This window comes from Balaenoptera borealis (assembly GCF_965194805.1).
Source record: "Balaenoptera borealis genome assembly, chromosome: 6".
Lineage (NCBI taxonomy): Eukaryota > Metazoa > Chordata > Mammalia > Artiodactyla > Balaenopteridae > Balaenoptera > Balaenoptera borealis.
The window spans coordinates 115,373,518-115,394,183 of record NC_138863.1 but is presented as its reverse complement, the minus strand read 5'-3'; the positions used below and the strand labels follow the sequence as shown (position 1 = coordinate 115,394,183).

Below are 20,666 nucleotides of genomic sequence, written 5' to 3'. Positions count from 1 at the left end.
CCCCAGTTTGGCTTTCTGGCCCATCCAACACCTTTGTAACCAGTTCCTTGTATTAAGTTCCCTCAACCAAACTACCTCACTTGGGCTCTGGTTTTTGACTGGTCTCCAGAGGCAATACTTGGGGAATTGTTAGGCAAAGAACCAAATGATCGTCATCATCACAGAAGAACTCAGGTAGGTATTTCGAGGCTCACGTCCCAAAATACACAGCAGAGATATAAAATAGCTAATGAACATGCTGTTGGAAATATATAAACGGAAACATGGTCATTTAATTTTTTTAAAAGGAACATTAATTTAGTTCTTATCTTCATTCATTAATAATCTCCCATCAATAAAGAAACCATGGGGAATGGAACAGAGTGAACAAAGAACCATGCCCACGCTGAGTCCAAAATAATTCCAAGCAGATTTGCCTGCACAAAAGAAAGCAAGATGTAATCAGCACCCAGTATAGGTAACAAAGTATATTTAGCACTGCTAATGTTAAATGGCAATGGAGACTTCTGCTCTCCCCGCAGAAACTCTCTCTCATTAATTTAATCTTTCCATGACACAAAAGCAGTCACACTTGTTGTGTGGAAGAAAGAGTCCAGGACAGTTGTCAGTGGCCCAAATGGCCTTGGAGTGACCCATCCTTCGAGGTAGGTTTCAAAATCAGAGTTCTGTGCTCTGGGAAAGGTTGAAGCTATGGTTTCATGACCTTGGGTAGGATTCAGTTCATTGTGTCTCGCTTCTAAGTAAATTCTTTTCTGGTTTTGTTGAAATGGAGCAGAGCTAGAAGCTACAAGGGGGCGGGGGGAGGGCTAGTTTTATTCTTCAACCAGTGATGGGCTGTATGTTAGCTTCCTGGCACCGCTGTAACAAAGGACCACAAACTAGGGGACTTAAACAACAGAAATGTATTGTCTCACAGTTCTGGTGACCAGAAGTCTGAGATCAAGGTGTTGGCAGGGTTGCTTCCTTCTGAGGGCTCTGAGGGAAGGATCCATTCCAGGCCTCTCTCCTAGTTTCTGGTGACTTGCCGGCAATCTTCAGTGTTCTTGGGCTGGCAGAAGCATCATCCGATCTCTGTTTTTGTTTTTACAGTCAAATCTCTACCATTTGGTGGCATTTAAGGTCACACATATGTAAAGAAAGTTAAACATTTCTTGGACATTTACTTTTGTGGCCTGAAATGTATACCTGCTACTCGGTGGAAACAGGAGATCTGGGTTCAGATCAGGAGTCTCTCTGCAAGCTGTGTGTGCCACTGGACAGTTACTCAGTGTTTATGAACCTTGGGTTATTCATCATTAAAATGGGGATGTTAACATTAGGTTGAACATATGAAACTGACATTTTTGTGAGTCAAAAATCATTGAGTATTGACAATTTCATATGATTCAACTTAATACCTACTTCACAGACATAAGGAAAAAATTAAATAGAATAATATTCTAGCACTGTCCCTGGTATTCAGCAAATGCCTAATAAGCACATGATTTATTAAAAGATATGTAAATAAAACCCTGTGGCCTAATGGTCATAGTATAATCTGAGCTTGTAATATCTACCCCTTGCCATACAGAACATGAAATGCCTATCAGGAGTTCTCTTTTCTCCCTACATCCCTCCTTCCTTCTTTCTTTTCTCCTCCTCCTTTCTTCTTAAAGTTTAATTCTTATTCTCTTTCTTCGTCTTCAATTTTATTGCTTAATGTTTTAAATAGCTAGTATGTTTTCATGGTTCAAAAACCAAAAGGCATAAAAAGAAAACATCTATATCATCACTGTCCCCCATCTGTCCAGAACACTTTCTTATATATCTTCCTGATGTTAAGCACATTTAAATATGTGTTCTTCTGTGTGCGTTCTAAAAATAGCTTTAAGATATCTGTATTTCTATGAATACAAATATATATACGTATATATATATATATATATATATATATATATATATACACATATATATACGTATATATATTTGCAGTCCAAGACTATCAGTTTATGAACAAGAAGCTGAGGCCCACAGAAATCCAGCATGCCCAAGGTCAGTCTCACAATCAGTAGCAAGGCTTGGACATTAATTATACTTAGCCAGCACTCAATGAGGCCTCACATTACAAATATCAACTTTAAACGTAAATAACCTATTTTGTTAGGCAAATAAGACCTTATTTATTTATTTGGTTTATGGGCAATGGAAGCCAGGTCAAAGTACCTCATTATTCATGGCTTTGTATTTGTGAATTCTCCTACCTGCTAAAAATTTACCTACAACCCCAAAATCAATACCCATGGCATTTTCATCGTCATTCCCAGAGATGAGCAGAGGGGCCAAAAATTTGAGTTGCTGATTATACACATTCCCAGATGAGGTCAAACAAGGTGCCACTTGGCCTTCTTGTTTCAGGTCTCATACTATAAACAAGTGTCCTCTTTGTGGTCTATTTAATGCTATGTTTTTCACATTTTTGTGCTTTTTGTGGGGATTTTGGTATTTAAAATGGCCCCCGAGGATAGTGCTGCAGTGGTGTCTCCCACTCCTAAGCATAAGACGGCTATGATGTGCCTTATAGAGAAAATACAGTGTTAGATAAGCTTCTTTCAGGCACGAATTATAGTGTTGTTGGCCGTGAGTTCAATGTTAATCAGCAATATACATTGAATAATGTGTCTTTAAACAGAAACACACATGAAACAAGATATGGGTTCAGTTGACAAAAATTTTGTGACCAGAGGCTCCTGTATTCCGCATAGGAATAGTGATTCAGTATTTGCTAATTCAGTGTTCACAGCAACTTTATAGAATTTAACTACTGCGAATAATGATAACCGACTGTATTTTAGAGTACAACATATAAAGTCAAGTTTTCCTATCTTACTTTTTAGTTCCTAGTGTCAGTTTGGTTTAAGTGCTTTTTAAATATGATAGCTGTGCTATCATAGCCCACATTCTTGAGTTAAAAAAAATTAAAGCTTTTATTGGCTGCAAAAATGGCTCCTAGGTGCAATTTTGGAAGGGATGGATTTAAAGCCATTGTTGGTTTGAGCGGTTCAAATATCTTGCTAATTTCATAGCCTTTGAACCACTTATGAAATAGCAGTAGCTACCAAGTTTGCAGTTCCTTTAGGAGTGTTTATATTTCTTATTAGCGTTAAAGAAGAAATTTACAATAATCTTCATTTGGGAATTATGAGTGCATATCATTGTATCAGCAACATGGCAATCAACCTTATTTTGCCATTAATAGAAAATGCAGTTTTTATGTGAATTATAATGAAAACCAAGTATTGCTTAGCAAGTTTTTACTCATTATCCCAAGCACTGCTACGATTTATGTTACAGTATATAACATATATGTTATATGTTGTGTTTTAGAGGAATGAGTATAATTCCTTGTGATTTGTTAAAATGTAGGTATTTCCAAGAGGGACAACATACTAAACTTTATCGATTTCTTTTTGTTGCTTTATATCATTTTGGACCATTGTACTTTATAGACAAAGACAATTTTGGCCAATCATACCTCAGTATAAATGAGATTACCAGATGTTTTCCTGACTACAGATTCTTCCAGAAGGCTTTGGTGGAGAGAAATGGGTCGGTGGGAGTGGAAAAAAGAGTTCAGCAAGAGATAGTGAAATCTGTGTAATCTGTGCCAGTCTGTGTAAATGGCCTGTTATGGGTTGAATTATGTCCTTTTCAAAAAGATATGTTGGCATCCTAACCCCCCAGTACCTCAGAATGTGACTGTATTTGGAGATAAGGTCTTTACAAAGGTAATTAAACTAAAATGAGACCATCAGGATGGGCACTAATCCAATATGACTGGTGTTCTTATTATAAGGGGAAATCTGGGGACTTCCCTGGTAGCCCAGTGGCTAAAACTCTGCACTCCCAATGCAGGGGGCCCGGGTTCCATCCCTAGTCAGGGAACTAGATCCCACATGCCGCAACTAAAGATCCCGCATGCTGCAACTAAAAGATCCCACATGCCACAACTAAAGACCTGCATGCCGCAAGTAAAAGATCCTGCATGCCACAACTAAAGACCCCACATGCCACAGCTCAAGATCCCACATGCCACAACTAAAAGATCCCACATGCCACAACTAAAGATCCCGCAACTAAAGATCCCGCACGTGGCAATGAACGTCCCGCAGGCCGCAACGAAGATCCTGCGTGCTGCAACTAAGACTTGGTGCAGCCAAATAAATAAATAAATATTTAAAATAAATAAATAAATAAAAGAGGAAATCTGGGTACAGAGACCAGGCACACACACACAGAGAGAAGGAAGATTTTCTTTTCTCGCCACTTCCCTAGAATTGTGCCTGGGAGGTGCCTCAGGCCCAGCTGCCCCAGTTCTCCCCAGTCATTCCTTCCTTGCTGGCAGGGGATGGGAACTCTGGGATCTCACTGCTTTTACCTCAGCTTGTGGGGCTTATGTCCCTCTCTGCTCCCTGGCAGGATGTATACCTCACAGACCACTTTCTCTGAAACCCCTAAGTCTACTTACCACTAGCTTCCTCACTGGCTCCCCTGGATCCAGACCCTTGCTAGTCTCAAGAAAGAGAAAAGTCTGACTCTGACACACTGTACACAATTAAAGTCTCGAATCCTTTCAAGGCATTGGCTTTGATATTTCAAAAGCTTAATCTTTTGCCTTCAAGAGACTCTTCTCTTAAACTCTTCCCTACTTATGATTTCGAAGTCTATTTTGAAATGCAAAAATATCAGGAATCAGCTCTGTTCCCTTTCATTCTTTTCTTTTTTTTTTTAAATTAATTAATTTATTTATTTTTGGCTGTGTTGGGTCTTCGTTTCTGTGCGAGGGCTTTCTCTAGTTGTGGCAAGTGGGGGCCACTCTTCATCGCGGTGTGTGGGCCTTTCACTATCACGGCCTCTCTTGTTGCGGAGCACAGGCTCCAGACGCGCAGGCTCAGTAGTTGTGGCTCACGGGCCTAGTTGCTCTGCGGCATGTGGGATCTTCCCAGACCAGGGCTCGAACCCTTGTCCCCTGCATTAGCAGGCAGATTCTCAACCACTGCGCCATCAGGGAAGCCCCTCATTCTTTTCTTAAGGCAATAAAGGCAAAATAATTAGTAGCCTGAAGGTTGAGGGTGCAGGGAGGGGTAGAGATAACAGGAAAGAACAGATGGGAAAGAGGGGAACATCAGTTAATGTTCAAAATACTGTCCTACCACATGTATTTGTTGTTCTTTTCTTACCACAGCTTTTCAGGTAGTTCTCAAACTTGAGAATGAAGCAATTATACTCCAGTAAAGATGTTAAAAAAAAAACCAAAAAACTTGAGCATGTCCAAGAACTATCCAGTAGAGTTGCACACACCCCATTCTCTTCAAAGACTACTTTGGACCAATGGAAACAGTTAAGCCATTATATTACTTTTCACTTGTGGGCACATCCAGATTGAAATAAGAACTTGCAATCTTATAAATAGAAGGACATTTTTTAGGTAAATAAGACTGAAATTTATTTTTCAACCAAGAGTTGAAGAGCAACCTGGCACTGGCTGAACAGCAAAGCCTCTTGAGACTGCAGCTCTGTGGCCCTGTGGCTTTGCCTGTGAAGCAGTTCTTTTAGACACAGCTGGGGTGCTGGGCCCTTATTGAGGCAAGACTCACATAAGACAGAAATCCTTCAGAATGACATGACAGATCAGAGAGGAGAGTCAGGCAGACTGTTCTGCTGTGCTGCATCTAAATTGCAAAGGAGAAGAGAGACAGGGGAAATGGTGTAATTAGAGGCATTTTAAGCTCCCTCGTAGGAGGAACAGCAAAATATTCTATATTTGAAATTGTAGTGGGAACTTGAAGTTCTGAGGTAGTGGGGACAGGGATAGGGAACAAGGAGAAAGGAAGAATAAAAGGAAGAAGGCGCAACGTGCTCTCAGACTCAGAGAGAAAGTGTTTGATCAGACACTTCGAAGAATCTGAAGACACAGTTCTAGGAGAAAGGAGTAGTAAAATCCCATTTCTCCGAAGTACAATGAGAGATGTAAGGCTAGAGAAGAAAGAACAAGAGATGGAGGGGCAGGGGTCGAGGGCGGGGTTGACAGGGCAGAAAGGACTAAGATGAAAGGTTGAATATTTACAAGGCATCAAATAAAAATTGATTTTTTTTAGTAAAACTATTTCACTGTACAAAGTCTCTAGGCATGCCATTAATGTTTAATTTATTGTAGATTATACTGCTTTATCACACTATGTATTTTTTTCTAAAAATGCTTTAAAAAGTGCTAACCAATCTTCTTGGCCACAGTTCAGAGTACGATTGTGGAGCCTCGTGTAGACTCAGAGAGTTTCCCCTCCTGAAGGCTAATATTGTTCTCTACCTGATCCTGCCAAGCTGGGGAAATAAGCATGAGTTGTTTCTTCAATGAGGAGCAACTCTCAAAACTGCTCTGGTTCTTAGAGGAGAGGCAAAAACACCAATGTTGCAAGTTTCTCCTGTAAAAGCTTTCTTGGACAAGTAATCCCTCACAGTTGTATAGCACTTTATGCTTTTAAAGCACTTTCAGATGCATTGTCTCATTTGAATTTTAGTGAATTGTATCATAAAGGGCATTTTCTATATCATGTGTTTTTACATACTGCTTTTTCCACCATCAAAACCAATAAAACATTAGACATGGTCAATTAGATTCTTATACCCTAAGTACTCTCAGCCTTTCACTGTTTTCATTTAGTTTTTGTTTTTGTTTTCTCTTTCCTTCTAACTAGAGAGCATTTTATGCTGTGGTCAGTTCTCTCGATGGTCCAAATTTCTAGTCTTTCACTTAGCAAAGTAACACAAGGCCTCTAAGACCTAGAAACTAAAGTCCAGGTTGGGGTGGATCTCTGGGGCCCTGTGTCATAGCCAGCTGCCCAGGTCATTCCCTGGTAGTGTGAGAGTCACTGTGTCCTGTTAATGCTGTTGAAGGACATCAGAGGCTATCGACCAACAAAGTTTTAGAGCCAGACTAGACCAGGCTTTGAACTCTGGATTTACCACTTAATAGCTGTATGGCATCCTCTTTAAAGTGGTGATATCTACTTCATGTCATTTGTAAAGTTTCTAAGTACAGTAGAGTTCCTGCCATACAGTAGGCATTGAATGAATGTTCATTCTACTCCTTACTTCAGAGAAGGAAGACTGTTGAAAAGTGGAGTCACCCACAGTTTATGTGACAAGGGCTGGGGTTTGATCTTCTTGACAGAAGTAGAGATGGGAAGGCTACCTTCAATCCCCAAGGTAATTTTGTGCATTGCTAAACTCTGACCAGTCCACCAAGCCTGCTGAAACCAGGGCATCTGCTGACACCCCAGTGGATGCCATAGTCCCCACCAGGCAGGTCGTGAGGTATCTACACACCATAATCCCAAAATGGCCCAAATGCATACCGTATTCCCAAAGAAGACCAGGCCAGCCAGCCCCATAATTACACAACAGCAGATGCAGATATCACCAGCCAGCCAACATCACTCAAGACATTTTGCTTTCCTAATATGGGGCAGAAACAGTTTGAGTGTTTTTGCTTTAAAAGATCTACTTCTTTTTTCCTAAACCGCATCCCTGAGGAGCTCCTAGACCTGTTCCTCTGGGTCAAGTTCCCTGCTTTTCCGCTCAGCACTCAGTCTTAGGTCTCCAATAGTTTGTTTTGTTTTGTTTCGTTTTTCCTTTAACAGCATATATGAAGAACTAGTGTCTTAGCCTCTGGGGAAAAGCCTTGGTCTTTATCCCCCTATGGAAGAAAGCAAACAGAGGCTCTCCACGAACTTAACTTGATAGTTGCTGATTCTTTGCCTCAAGGAGAGAACCAAGCTGGGAGAACTAGACCGGAAGGTCAGAAGAATTTGCTTCCACAAGACAAATGATCTCTCTGTGACAGACAGTGGCTCAGGTTCAGCAAGCATGCATAGAGTACATACATTGGCCAAACACTGCATTGGATGCCGGGATATAAAGGTGAGTAGAACACGGTCCTTATCCTAGCCTTCAAAGCCTACTTGAAGAATAAATGAAACCTATGATACCGCCTGTCATGATTGTGACTGATGCTAAAAAAGGCTCAAAATGAAAAGTGCTCTGGACTCATAGAGGGGAAGTCATCAGCTCTAATGGGAGGAAAGGGAGCTAAGAGAAGGCTTCACACAAGGGGTAATACTGATGCTAATTAGAATCTCCATGTTGGTTCTAGCCAGCAGTTTTTTTGTGAAAATGAAATAAATTATGGAGTTTATTGACATTTCTGGTCCTTACCAATTCTTTTATTTTTTTCTTAACAATCTTTTCAGTTTATTCATAAATTTCTATTTCACAAATGTGTATGTGCATATATGCATACGTGCGTTCATGTCTATGTGTATATATGTATGTACATGAATATATTATAAGTACTGTGCTTTCTTTTGTGACTCTTGGTCCTGCCTCTCTCGCGAATTTCAAGCATTAAAATATGCTTGAAGCTATGCTTCTTCTACATAGTAGATATTAATGATGATTTCTTCTAAATAAGCTGAAACTGGGTTCAGTATGCATTATATACATACCTCTTGTGACATTAATCCCCCAAATACCTTCCCTTTTTCCTTTTGAAGGCTTCCATCTTTATTGTCTGCTCCATATTTTCTTCACCATGCTTGTCACATAGTTTGCCAGCACCCTGCAGCCTGTAACCCAGCAACGTGCCCCAGGATCCCTTACAAGAAGTACCTGGAGAGGCCCAGTATTGTGTGGTCTTGTTATGCAGCCCTAGTTGTTACTTTCAAAGCTCCATGCAGGTCTGCAACTTCCAAACAGGTTTGTACTTTGGAGCTTGTTGCCGTCTTGATTGTGAGGAGATGCTCTCTGCCCTGCACTCCTCTCTTGATTGCCCTTAAGAGTATTTTCTGTTAATAGAATATTTGCTGGAGTTTTCAGTTCCAACCTATCTACAGCTGTCTGTCCTTGAGCTGTCTCTGAGTCACACTGATCCGAGGAGAAGGGATTGTTCCCGCTCACGTTTTCATCAGAAGAGAGATTGAAGTAATGTAACCTGGTAAAGATTCCTTAACTGAACCCAAAACTCTACTTACTGTGCAGTTCCTGTAAGCGTCCTCCCTAGCTGCTGCTACTTCATCATTTTATGTCCATTCTTGGGGAGTAAGGCAGCCTTGGTTGAAGCTTACCTCACATCCCTCTATTATGTAGGCCACAAAAGCACTTTACAAACTATAATGCATTATACAAACAAGGAGTCTTATTGTAATTATGTTAGAAACAGCCACCCATTAAAGAGTAGTCTGTCTGCATAGATCACACCCATCTCTCCATCCTTTATCACCGTTTACGTGAACTACTTTGGAACTAAGTTGCCTTATTGTTCCTTGCAGTCATCAAGAGGCTGCCCGTGTGACAGCACAAGAGTCCAAAAGAGACTTCAACTTTTTAGGAATATCCCTGTATTTTAAAATATATATATAATGAACATTGATTAATTCTGGGTACCTGTATATTTTTTAGTATCATCTATGGGTTTTTTCTGCATTTGTAAATTTAAAAAATTAAAAATCCTCCCTGAGCAGAACTGTATACCTGCTAAAACACACATAATTAATGTACAAGAACAGGAACCCAATTCTGCTGAATCGACTGGCTCCTAAAGGTAACTTCTAAATCTTCCACATTTACCTTTTCTCTTTAAAAAGTGTTCATTTTCTAGTTTTTCTTAGCATCCCCTCCCCTATTTATGCTGAGAATACCCACTGTGCTTGTCAGAGCGTATTTATAATAGTAGGCAACTGGAAACAATAGGAAGCAGATGCAGACACTGAGAATTTAAGTCTAATGACTGATAGTGTGTTGGTGAAAACATGTTAAATTTTTTTTTTTAATTTATTTATTTTTGGCCGTGTTGGGTCTTCGTTTCTGTGCGAGGGCTTTCTCTAGCTGTGGCGAGCAGGGGCCACTCTTCATCGCGGTGCGCGGGCCTCTCACTATCGCGGCCTCTCTTGTTGCGGAGCACAGGCTCCAGACGCGCAGGCTTAGTAGTTGTGGCTCACGGGCCTAGTTGCTCCGCGGCATGTGGGATCTTCCCAGACCAGGGCTCGAACCCGTGCCCCCTGCATTGGCAGGCAGATTCTCAACCACTGCGCCCCCAGGGAAGCCCCCATGTTAAATTTTTAAAGTGGCATTTTGAATTGTATATTATACAATGATTAAAATGAGTTAAACATTGTATATATACTGTGCATGTATGGGGGGGATAAAATTGGGAAGGAATATGAAGAAACAAAAACTACCATACAGTAGGGAAATTATGGGTGACTTTAAAAAATTGCTTGTAAAAATTTAAAGTCTATTAGCTATAAAGAAAAATGAATGTCCTTCCATTTATGTCTTCATGCCATTGAGCATTGCACTTTCTTTTGTGAGTCTTGCTTCTGCTTTTCTGGCATGTGTTCAAGTGTTTAAGTGTTATTTATGCTCCTTCTGTTATAGTACATTCTAGCTATAAATGGTGATTTTTTTCCACAGAAGCTGAAAATGGGTCAGTGTGCAGATCCCCGTCCCTTCCTCCTTAATTTTCATTTCTGTGAAGTGTGAGCTGTACTGTTAAGCACCTTAAGAATCAGCCTTGCCTCACATTCCCTGTTCCTCTCCTTCCAACAGCCCTGGGAGTGTAACGAGGAGACCCTGCTAGGAAACGTCCTCTTGAACTTTAGCGCTTCATTTCTTTGCATGGATGGCCCAGTCTTGGTGCAAAATTAAAAATCACCTTCCTGGGGGTTCCCTGGTGGCACAGTGGTTGGGAATCCGCCTGCCAATGCAGGGGACACGGGTTCGTGCCCCGGTTCGGGAGGATCCCACATGCCGCGGAGCGGCTAGGGCCGTGAGCCACAATTACTGAGCCTGCGCATCTGGAGCCTGTGCTCGGCAACAAGGGAGGCCACGATAGTGAGAGGCCCGCGCACCGCGATGAAGAGTGGCCCCCGCTCGCCGCAACTAGAGAAAGCCCTCGCACAGAAACGAAGACCCAACACAGCCAAAAATAAATAAATAAATTTTAAAAAACAGATCACCTTCCTGATTCTCTCTTTGGTGTATCCCGTCATTCCTCTTAAGCCACCAAGCTATTATTTTTTACCCTTTTATGGTATACTGTGTGCCTTGTGAGCCATGCTCCTGGAACGTTTTGCTTGCTTTGCAGTACGAGTTACCCCAAAATCTGAGAATTTCGAAATGCTATTGTTTCCCAATTCCTAGCAGTTTTTTGGGTTTTTTTAAAATTTATTTTATTTATTTATTTTTGGCTGTGTTGGGTCTTCGTTGCTGCGTGGGCTTTCTCTAGTTGCGGCGAGCAGGGGCTACTCTTCATTGTAGTGAACAGGCGTCTCATTGCGGTGGCTTCTCTTATTGCAGAGCACGGGCTCTAGGTGCGTGGGCTTCAGTAGTTGTGGCGCATGGGCTCAGTAGTTGTGGCTTGCGGGCTCTAGAGCGCAGGCTCAGTAGTTGTGGTACACGGGCTTAGTTGCTCCGCGGCATGTGGGATCTTCCTGGACCAGGGATCGAACCCGTGTCCCCTGCACTGGCAGGTGGATTCTTAACCACTGCACCACCAGGGAAGCCCCCCCAGCAGTTTTTTTGCTTTAAAAATGTCATCACTGATATATAATACATGGATATATAATATATATGAATATATGTAAATATGTTTATATTATGTGTATATGGATGCCAAAGTATGCATCAAAAATATAAAATCATGTATTAGAATGGTAAACACTGAATTAAGGAGAGATGTTTTGTTGTAATGATACATGCTGGCAAAGAGAAATAGAGTCAGTCCTTAGTATACAGGCCCTTAATGGATTGGCAATGCTTTTTTTTTAAGGGGAGCAAATATGTTATAATGTTAAGATTTGATAAAGCCAAGTGGTGGATGTTTATGTGTTCCTATACTAGTCTCTGTTATTGTCTGTGTGCACAAACTATTTCACAATTTTTTTTAATGTTGTTTGAACTTCTTTTTTTTTTTTTAATTCTTTTTTTTTTTTTTTTTGGCCACTCAGCTTGTGGGATCTTAGTTCCCCAACCAGGGATTGAACCTGGGCACATGGCAGTGAAGTCACCAAGTGTTAACCACTGGACCACCAGGGAAGTTACTGAACTTCTTATTCCATTGTGCTGGTACCTTTTCATTGAAATCTTACAGAAGACAGCAGTGAGAGCATTTTGGAAGTGGAACGGGAGGGGACCCTATACAAAGTGGGGAGTTGAGAGATACAGGTCATAGTTAATGGAACAGGAAACAAAAGGACATATAGTAAGAAAATTACAAAGAGGAACTAAAGTGCGTTACCTAAAATTACAATAGAGGACTTAAAAATAGTGAGACATTCATACTGAGAGGGGGGAGGGTCTAAGTGAACTAAGTACTCATGTATCAGAACGGGAAGGAAGTCCACAGATAAAGTCTGTCTGGTAAACAAAGAAGTGGCAATATGAGTGTATTATTTGAGGGATAGGGAAGTAACCACCCAAAAGAATTAAAGAACTGTAGCTGTTGAAAAGTTAAACTTGGTTGCTTCCCAAGTGCGGGTCTAGTAGGGTTTGGGTGGAAGGCAAAGGGTGGGGTAGGGCTGGGATGTCGCAGCGGGGCATTCTTACCTTTTGCAATAAGCTCTTCAGCACCATTGATTTTTTTTTTTTTATATAAATGTGCACACATACTGCTTTGATTTAAAAAAAAAAGTTTTAAAGATTAACACAATAGGGACTTCCCTGGTGGTCCAGTGGCTAAGACTCCATGCTCCCAATGCAGGGGGCCTGGGTTTGATCCCTGGTCAGGGAACTAGATCCCACATGCCGCAACTAAGAGTTTGCATGCCGCAACTAAGAGTTTGCATGCCGCAACTAAAAAGATCCCACATGCTGCAATGAAGATTCGCATGCCACAACTAAGACCCAACACAGCCAAATAAATAAATAAATAAATAAATATTAGGGAAGAAAAAAAAAGATTAACACAATAGTAAGACCATCAGACCCAAGAAAATATCCCCCTCTTCAATAACCTGATCAAGTTACTATTCACATCTTAAGCTATGTTGTCTGCTTGCAAATAAATTGTTTTCCTCCTCAATTTTCAATTGTTATCCTAGAATTATCCTTTGTTTTTCTTTCTCTGTTTCTTTTCCTTCTTTTAATTTTTACCCTCTGCAAACATTTTAGAAATAATTTCTCTATACAAAAATTTGAAAGGTACTTATCCATTTATGGAAAGTTTGTTTCTGATGGGCTATTCAGTGAAACAAGAAAGACAATTCAACTGGCTTAAAACATGCCTTTGGTAAGGATATAGAAATAGAAGGTAGAGCCAGGGGGCTGGAGGGATAGAGAATAGAGTAGCTGCTAATGGGATTTTTGGGGGGTGATGAAAGCATTTTAGACTTAGAGAGTGGTGATAGTTGCACATCTTTGGGAATTTACTAAAATGACTGAACTGGGGACTTCCCTGGTGGCACAGTGGTTAAGAATCCACCTGCCACTGCAGGGGACATGGATTCGAGCCCTGGTCCGGGAAGATCCCACATACTGCAGAGCAACTAAAGCCTGTGCACCACAACTACTGAAGCCCGCGCACCTAGAGCCCGTGCTCCGCAGCAAGAGAAGCAACTGCAATGAGAAGCCCGTGCACCGCAAAGAGTAGCCCCCGCTCACCGCAACTAGAGAAAAGCCCACGCGCAGCAACGAAGACCCAACACAGCCAAAAATAAATAAATAAATTTAAAATGACTGAATCGTACACATTAAAGGAGTGAATTTTATGTACGTGAAATGTATCTCAATTTTTTTAAAAGTCCATGAAAAATACTACAAGGGAAAAAATTAAAATGATAATCATTATATTATACTTGGGGAGTATTTTTTTCTATCACATACTTCCCTAAAGTTTTGGTAATGTGCTACTACTTACATAATTTCAGAAATATATTAAAGTAGCATCATTTTCCTCAGTGTGTGGTACTATCTTCATGTGTCTAATTTTTCCTCCTAATGTCATAACATTTTTAATGTTCTCCTATACTCAAAAGTGCATAATTATTCACGTTTTGATCAGTTTTATTTATAGTTTTGGGTTTGGTGTTACTCTCATTCTCACTTGGCTTTTTCTTTTCATCATTTTGATGCTGCCAGATTGGTACTTGTGGTTTGTTCTTTCTGCAGTTTTCACTCACTAGAACACTTTGCTGCTTTCCTTGAGAGCTTTCCCTGAAACACCTATAAATGCCTTAACCAAATTGTGACTTCGTGAAAAAGGAGCTGGATTTTTCTGCCTTGAATCATTCCTCAGTCTAACCAAAGCTGGCAGGAAATCTGGAGGAGGGGGAAAAGGAGCACAGGGAGAGTAAGAGGAGGAAAAACTGCTATTTATTGAGCTCTTTTATGTTCCAGGCTCTGTCCATGCATTTTCTCATTATTCCCTCTAGCCTGAGAGTATTACCCTCTTCATTTCAGTGTAGTGTCCAGGGCTCAGATAGGTTAAGCAACTTGCTCCAGGTCACACAGCTGGTGAATAGTAACGGCACGTATCAGACCCAGTTCTGTCTAACTTCAAAACCAGTGCTCTCTCCTCTACACCTTCATTTTTAGTTAGGTCAATTCTATAGAGACACATTGCCAAGATGGCCTCCAAAAGTTTATATCAACTTATAACAATAATTAGTGGATTTTCATGTTTATTGGTCATTTATATATTTGCTATTAGTAGATTCTCTTATGTGTATTAGCTATTTATATAATTTATTCTCTGAATTTCCTGCTTATTCCTTTTTCCTGTTCTCCTACTGTGTCATATGTTGTTTATGATTCTTATTGACTTGCAGCACCCTCTCTATATCATGGCTAATTTTTTTTCTGTTATGATTATGATTTCTTAGATTGCCATTCATTTCCTTTGTTTATTGTACTTTTACATGTAAAACAATTATACTTGTTCACATTTTAATCTGTTTTCTTTATGGTTGCGGGGTTACTGTTACTCTAAGAAATTATTTTACCACCCGGAGGTTATAAAAACATTTCTGTGAATTTTGTTCTTAGTAGTTTTAGCATTTTCTTTTTTATTAAAAAATATTCAGGTCTTTGATCTACCTGAAATTGAGCTTAGTATGTAGTATGAGAGGGAATTAACATTATTCTTTATTTTAACAATAACCAGTTTATCTTTCTCTTAAACAATAACCAGTTGTCCCAAACCAACTCATTTTACTTTATATACTGATTTTGTATGCAACCTTTGTGGAATACTAAATATACACACACACACGTATATATACTAAATTGAGATACATGCATATACAAGAATCTGTCTCTACAGATGGCCAACAGGCATGTGAAAAGATGCTCAGCATTGCTAATTATTAGAAAAATGCAAATTAAAACTACAGTGAGGTATCACCTCACACCAGTTAGAATGGCCATTATCAAAAAGTCTACACATAATAAAAGCTGAAGAGGGTGTGGAAAAAAGGGAACCCTCCTATACTGTTGGCGGGAATGTAAACTGGTGCAGCCACTATGGAGAACAGTATGGAGGTTCCTTTAAAAAACTAAAAATAGAGTTACCATATGATCCATCAATCCCACTCCTGGGCAGATATCCAGAAAGACAAAAACTCTAATTCAAAAGTTATATGCACCCCAATGTTCATAGCAGCACTATTTACAATAGCCAAGACATGGAAACAATCTAAATGTCCATCAACAGATGAATGGATAAAGAAGATGTGGTACATATATACAATGGAATATTACTCAGCCATAAGAAGGAATGAAATAATGCCATTTTCAGCAACATGGATAGACCTAGGGATTATCATACTAAATGAAGTAAGTCAGACAGAGCAAGACAAATATCATATGATATCACTTATATATGGAATCTAAAGATATGATACAGGGACTTCCCTGGTGGTCCAGTGGTTAAGAATCCGCCTTCCCATGCAGGGGAAGCTGGTTTGATCCCTTGTCGGAGAACTAAGATCCCACATGCTGCAGGGCAACTAAACCCACGCGCCGCAACTACTGAGCTGGCGTGCTCTGGAGCCTGTGTGCCACAACTAGAGAGCCCACGTGCCTCAACTACTGAGCCTGTGCGCTCTGGAGCCCACACGCCACAACCAGAGAGAAGCCCACACGCCACAACCAGAGAGAAGCCCACACGCCACAAAGAAAAGCCCATACACCACAACAAAAGATCCTGCATGCCGCAACGAAGATCCCGTGTGCCGCAACTAAGGCCTAACACAGCCAAATAAATAAATATTAAAAAATAAAAAATAAAAATATGATACAAATGAACTTGTTTACAGAACAGAAATAGACTCACAGACATAGAAACAAACTTATGGTTACCAAAGGGGAAAGGGGTGGGGAAGGAGGGATAAATGAGGAGTTTGGGGTTAATAGATACACACTCATACATATAAAATAGATTAAAAATAAGGACCTACTCTATAGCACAGGGAACTCTACTCAATATCTTGTAATAACCTATCAAGGAAAATCTGAAATAAATATAGATATATAGATATGAATCACTTTGCTGTATACCTGAAACATGCAACATTGTAAATCAATTTTTTAAAAAAAGAATCTATAAATTTTCTAGTCTGTTCCGTTAATTTTTTTGCCTATTCTTAAACGAGTACTACGCTGTTAATTTTGATATTTGATAGGACAAATCTCATCTTCTCGCAATATCTATTAAATAAACAAACATCTCACAAATAAATAAATAAAATTTCTACCCAAAGATGCTAAAGGACTTGCTCAAATTTATGTATAATTTGAAGATAGAATCCAGAGAATAATCTCACTATCTTGAGTTTGGGTCATGTATTAATTTTCTTTAACAGACTTTTATTGAGTGCCTACTATATGCCAGAAGCTGTTGTAGCTTCTGAGAATCCAGCAGTGAAGGAAACAAAAAAATTTATGCCCTCGTGGGGGTAATACATATTATTATTATAGATAATATATATAGAGATAATAGTATTATAGGTAATACAAATAGGTATGTTCTCTATATACCTCTGCTAAATTTCCCAATTTTTGAGAAATAAATCTTAGTTATTCCTTCAGCATAATTGAAAGAGCTGGAATCTTGCACTTTCTATTTCACAGCTTCTTTTCCTTGCATATAAATGTTTTAAATTCTACAGTTTCATTTCTCTTTTTTTAATGCAAAGTAGTTTCTCTTCTATATCCCAGTTTGGTTTCTAAAAACCTCTTTGTAGAGAGTTCATTGTTGAGGAGCTTAAGACTTTGTGAGGAAAATTAAGGTCACAGTTAAACTAGAAAAATACATATTTTCCTTAAACAGTGCTGTAATTAAAATAATACATCTAGCACACATTATGTGTCTGAAATTAGTAATTAATTTTCCTTCACCATGCCTTGCTCGGGGAATTTTTCAGAACTTCTCTTCGATGACGTTTCCAAAGTTTCAGAAGATGCATGATTATATTATTTTAGAGCACATAATATTCATGATGAGTCTTTTTTCCTCCATAAGTTCCGATCGTTACATTTCAAATTTTATGACTTGGAATAATTGAATCCCAATATCTAGTATCAACATGACCCCAAAGAAAGTGACTTGACAGGAGTTAAATGTAATTATATGTTTGGGCTCTGAAGTTGTACAAATCTGGATTCAGAACCAGCTTTGCCACAGAATCACTGTGTGACCTTGGGCAGGTGAGGTCACCTCTCTAAATTAGGATCTCCACCTATAAATTGGTAAGAATAATAATAGTGCTTCATAGATTGTTGAGAACATTAAATAAGCAAGAACATGTAAAGTTAACAGCTTAGTGCTTGTTACATGATATATGTTAAATAAATGTTAGCCAGTACTATTGTTACTGAGATGTTTGGCAATATCCTTTCACTACAAAGAACAATGGTTCATTTGGGTGGTGGAAGTAGGGGTACTGTGAGGATATTTGTGGAAGTCAAGACTTTAAGAATCTTCCTGGAATTCGGGAAAAATGATGGAGTCGGTCCTCGTGGACACTGGCAGTCATTCAGGAACTAGAGGCATCCAGTGAAGAGTTGCCAATCTGAGTCATCTTGTTGCCTTGGCAAGTTCAGGGATCCCATAATTGCAGTGACTCAGCATCCCTCCATCTGCCCTGCCTCTATTCCTATTTCTACCCACCAATTTCTCGACTCTCCTATGAATACCTTGTGATTTTAGTTTGTCTTTTCTGATAACTTAAAGCTTCAACTTATTCACAATTTGTCAGTTCAGTGTCAAATTTCTAGGAGATAGTGGTGTCTGCTTGACCGAAAATATCCCTATTTGGACAGAGGTTCTATGCCAAACCTCATAGGCCATAAACCCATAAAATTGGTTGCTTTGGGATTGCATGCTCCTTCCTGGTCCCAGTCAGCTGAGGTAGGAGAACTGAGAGCTAAGGGATTAGGGAAGGGTGGGAGAGGCCACATGGTGTGGAACATGACTGTTCTCTCAGTAGGAGCCACAGGTTTTGTGGTTTCTCCAGATGGGGCCGTGTGATGACTGGCTTGCCCATAACCTATACCTTGGATAAATTATGTCTAATCTATTCAACATAGCAAAAAAAGAAGTGTATCACTCTTCTTCCCTCCATTCATAGTTATTTTATTGTTTTGGTTGGTTTCAAACTTGGCACAAAATGGGGAAATTATTGGCTCAGAGGCTACAGGAAAAATGAAAATGTAGATGGCCAAACCCAGTCTTTCTTCCCATATTACTTTGCTTCTTGTTTTAAAATTATACCCTATTTCTTTGCTCTCTGATCCCCATAAACTGTGACTCTAACCTTGAGTGATCTAATGCTCTCTCAGTGACCTGTTTCCAGTTTACAAAACACCTGGCCCATATATATGGTTTATTTTTAGCTCCCCTAGGCTTCCTTTGAACTCCTTTTACTTCCTTAAAGTCTTAATGTTTTAATTCCTTTACTCTCAGGACTCACGTTACTCCTTTTTCCTAAAATAGTTTGGTACCTGCCATGATGCTTCCCATTTCCTTTGTGCTTTACCTCCATGTTTTCCCTGGAAGTCTTTCCTCTCACTTTTTCCTTGCCTCTTTGTCACTGAGCTCATGAAGCTGCTAGAGTAAGTAATCTTGGTACTGTTTCCTCAACAAAGGTTTGTTTTGGCAATCGTCCACTTTTTCTTTTCTTTTTTTTTTTTTTTTGGCCACACTGCATGGCAAGTGGGATCTTACTTCCCTAACCAGGAATCACACCTGCACCCCCTGCATTGGAAGCGTGGAGCCTTAACCACTGGACCGCCAGGGAAGTCCCCATTCTTATTCATTTTTTTTTTAATAAATTTATTTTTTCATTTATTTATTTTTGGCTGCGTTGGGTCTTTGTTGCTGCACGTGCTTTCTCTAGTTGCAGCGAGCGGGGGCTACTCTTCGTTGCGGTGCTCGGGCTTCTCATTGCAGTGGCTTCTCTTGTTGCAAAGCACAGGCTCTAGGCACACAGGCTTCAGTAGTTGTGGCACACGGGCTCAGTAGTTGTGGCTTATGCGCTCTAGGGCTCAGGCTCAGTAGTTGTGGTGCAAGGGCTTAGTTGCTCTGCGGTATGTGGGATCTTCTCGGACCAGGGATCGAACCCGTGTCCCCTGCATGGGCAGGCAGATTCTTAACCACTGTGCCACCAGGGAAGTCCCATTATTCATTTATTTTTATCTTCACCATTTCCTGAAATTGAAACTGATGAAAGTGAAATTCATCTTCTTGTTTTTATTCTATTGCCCCCTTTATCTCGTTCTTCTCTTACAGAATCAGTTAATTCTTCTGCTTTCAAATGGCAAATAATACCAGATACTACCTGTGTTAATTTGCTAGGGCTACTCTAACAAAGTACCATGACTGAGTGGCTTAAACAACAGAAATTAATTTTCTCACAATTCTGGAGGTTGAGATCAGGATATTAGCAGGACAGGTTTCTTCTGAGACCTCTCTTTGGCTTGTAGATGGCCATCTTCTCTCTGTTTCCTCACATGGTCTTCCCTCTCTGTGTGTTTGTCCTAATTTGCTCTTCTTATGGGGACACCAGTTGTATTAGATTAGGGCTCATAAGTAGTGGGAGAGGGACAGGAATCTGTGATTCCCAGGCACTTTCAGGTTTGGAATTCACTAGCCCTGATGATCTTGATCAACTTGAATGTTTACTAGTTGTCCCTAAAGCTGCTTAACGACAGACTTGGGGCTTTGAATGTTTACTAGTTGTCCCTAAAGCTGCTTAACGACAGACAGATTGAGGTATCAATCCTTAAGAAATTTCATCTAGTGCTCTTGATGGGAACAAAGTTATTTTTACAGGTAGGCCACTGAATGAACCAAAGTGCTGCCACTTTTATCTTTTTCCTGCATTGAGCTGTGATGTGATAAAGTTATTCTGTTTTCATTAAAAACAGTTTAAAAGACTATTGCTTTTAAAACAGTTTGAAAACAGTTGAGTGGTAGTGGAAGAAAGAGGGTCAGCCTTTGAAGACATACAGGCCAGGATTCGAAGCCCAGTATTACCACTTATCTCACAGCAACCTTGGGTGAGTTGCTTCATCTCTCGCAGTCTTGCTTTCTTTATCAGTATGTGGTGGAAAGGACACCAAGCTAGGAGGCGACT

At 40.0% G+C, this 20,666-nt stretch overlaps 1 protein-coding gene across 1 annotated transcript in view; it reads left to right on the top strand.

The window, feature by feature from the left end:
- LOC309631454 (uncharacterized protein) overlaps positions 1–20,666 on the top strand; it is a 126,721-nt gene that overhangs the window by 14,283 nt on the left and 91,772 nt on the right. The window contains exons 2-4 of the mRNA XM_082397930.1: positions 5,222–5,376; positions 7,134–7,242; positions 7,801–7,956. Of these exons, the coding sequence (XP_082254056.1) occupies positions 5,249–5,376; positions 7,134–7,242; positions 7,801–7,956 (393 nt within the window). The 5' untranslated portion in view covers positions 5,222–5,248. The remainder of the gene's footprint in view (positions 1–5,221; positions 5,377–7,133; positions 7,243–7,800; positions 7,957–20,666) is intronic.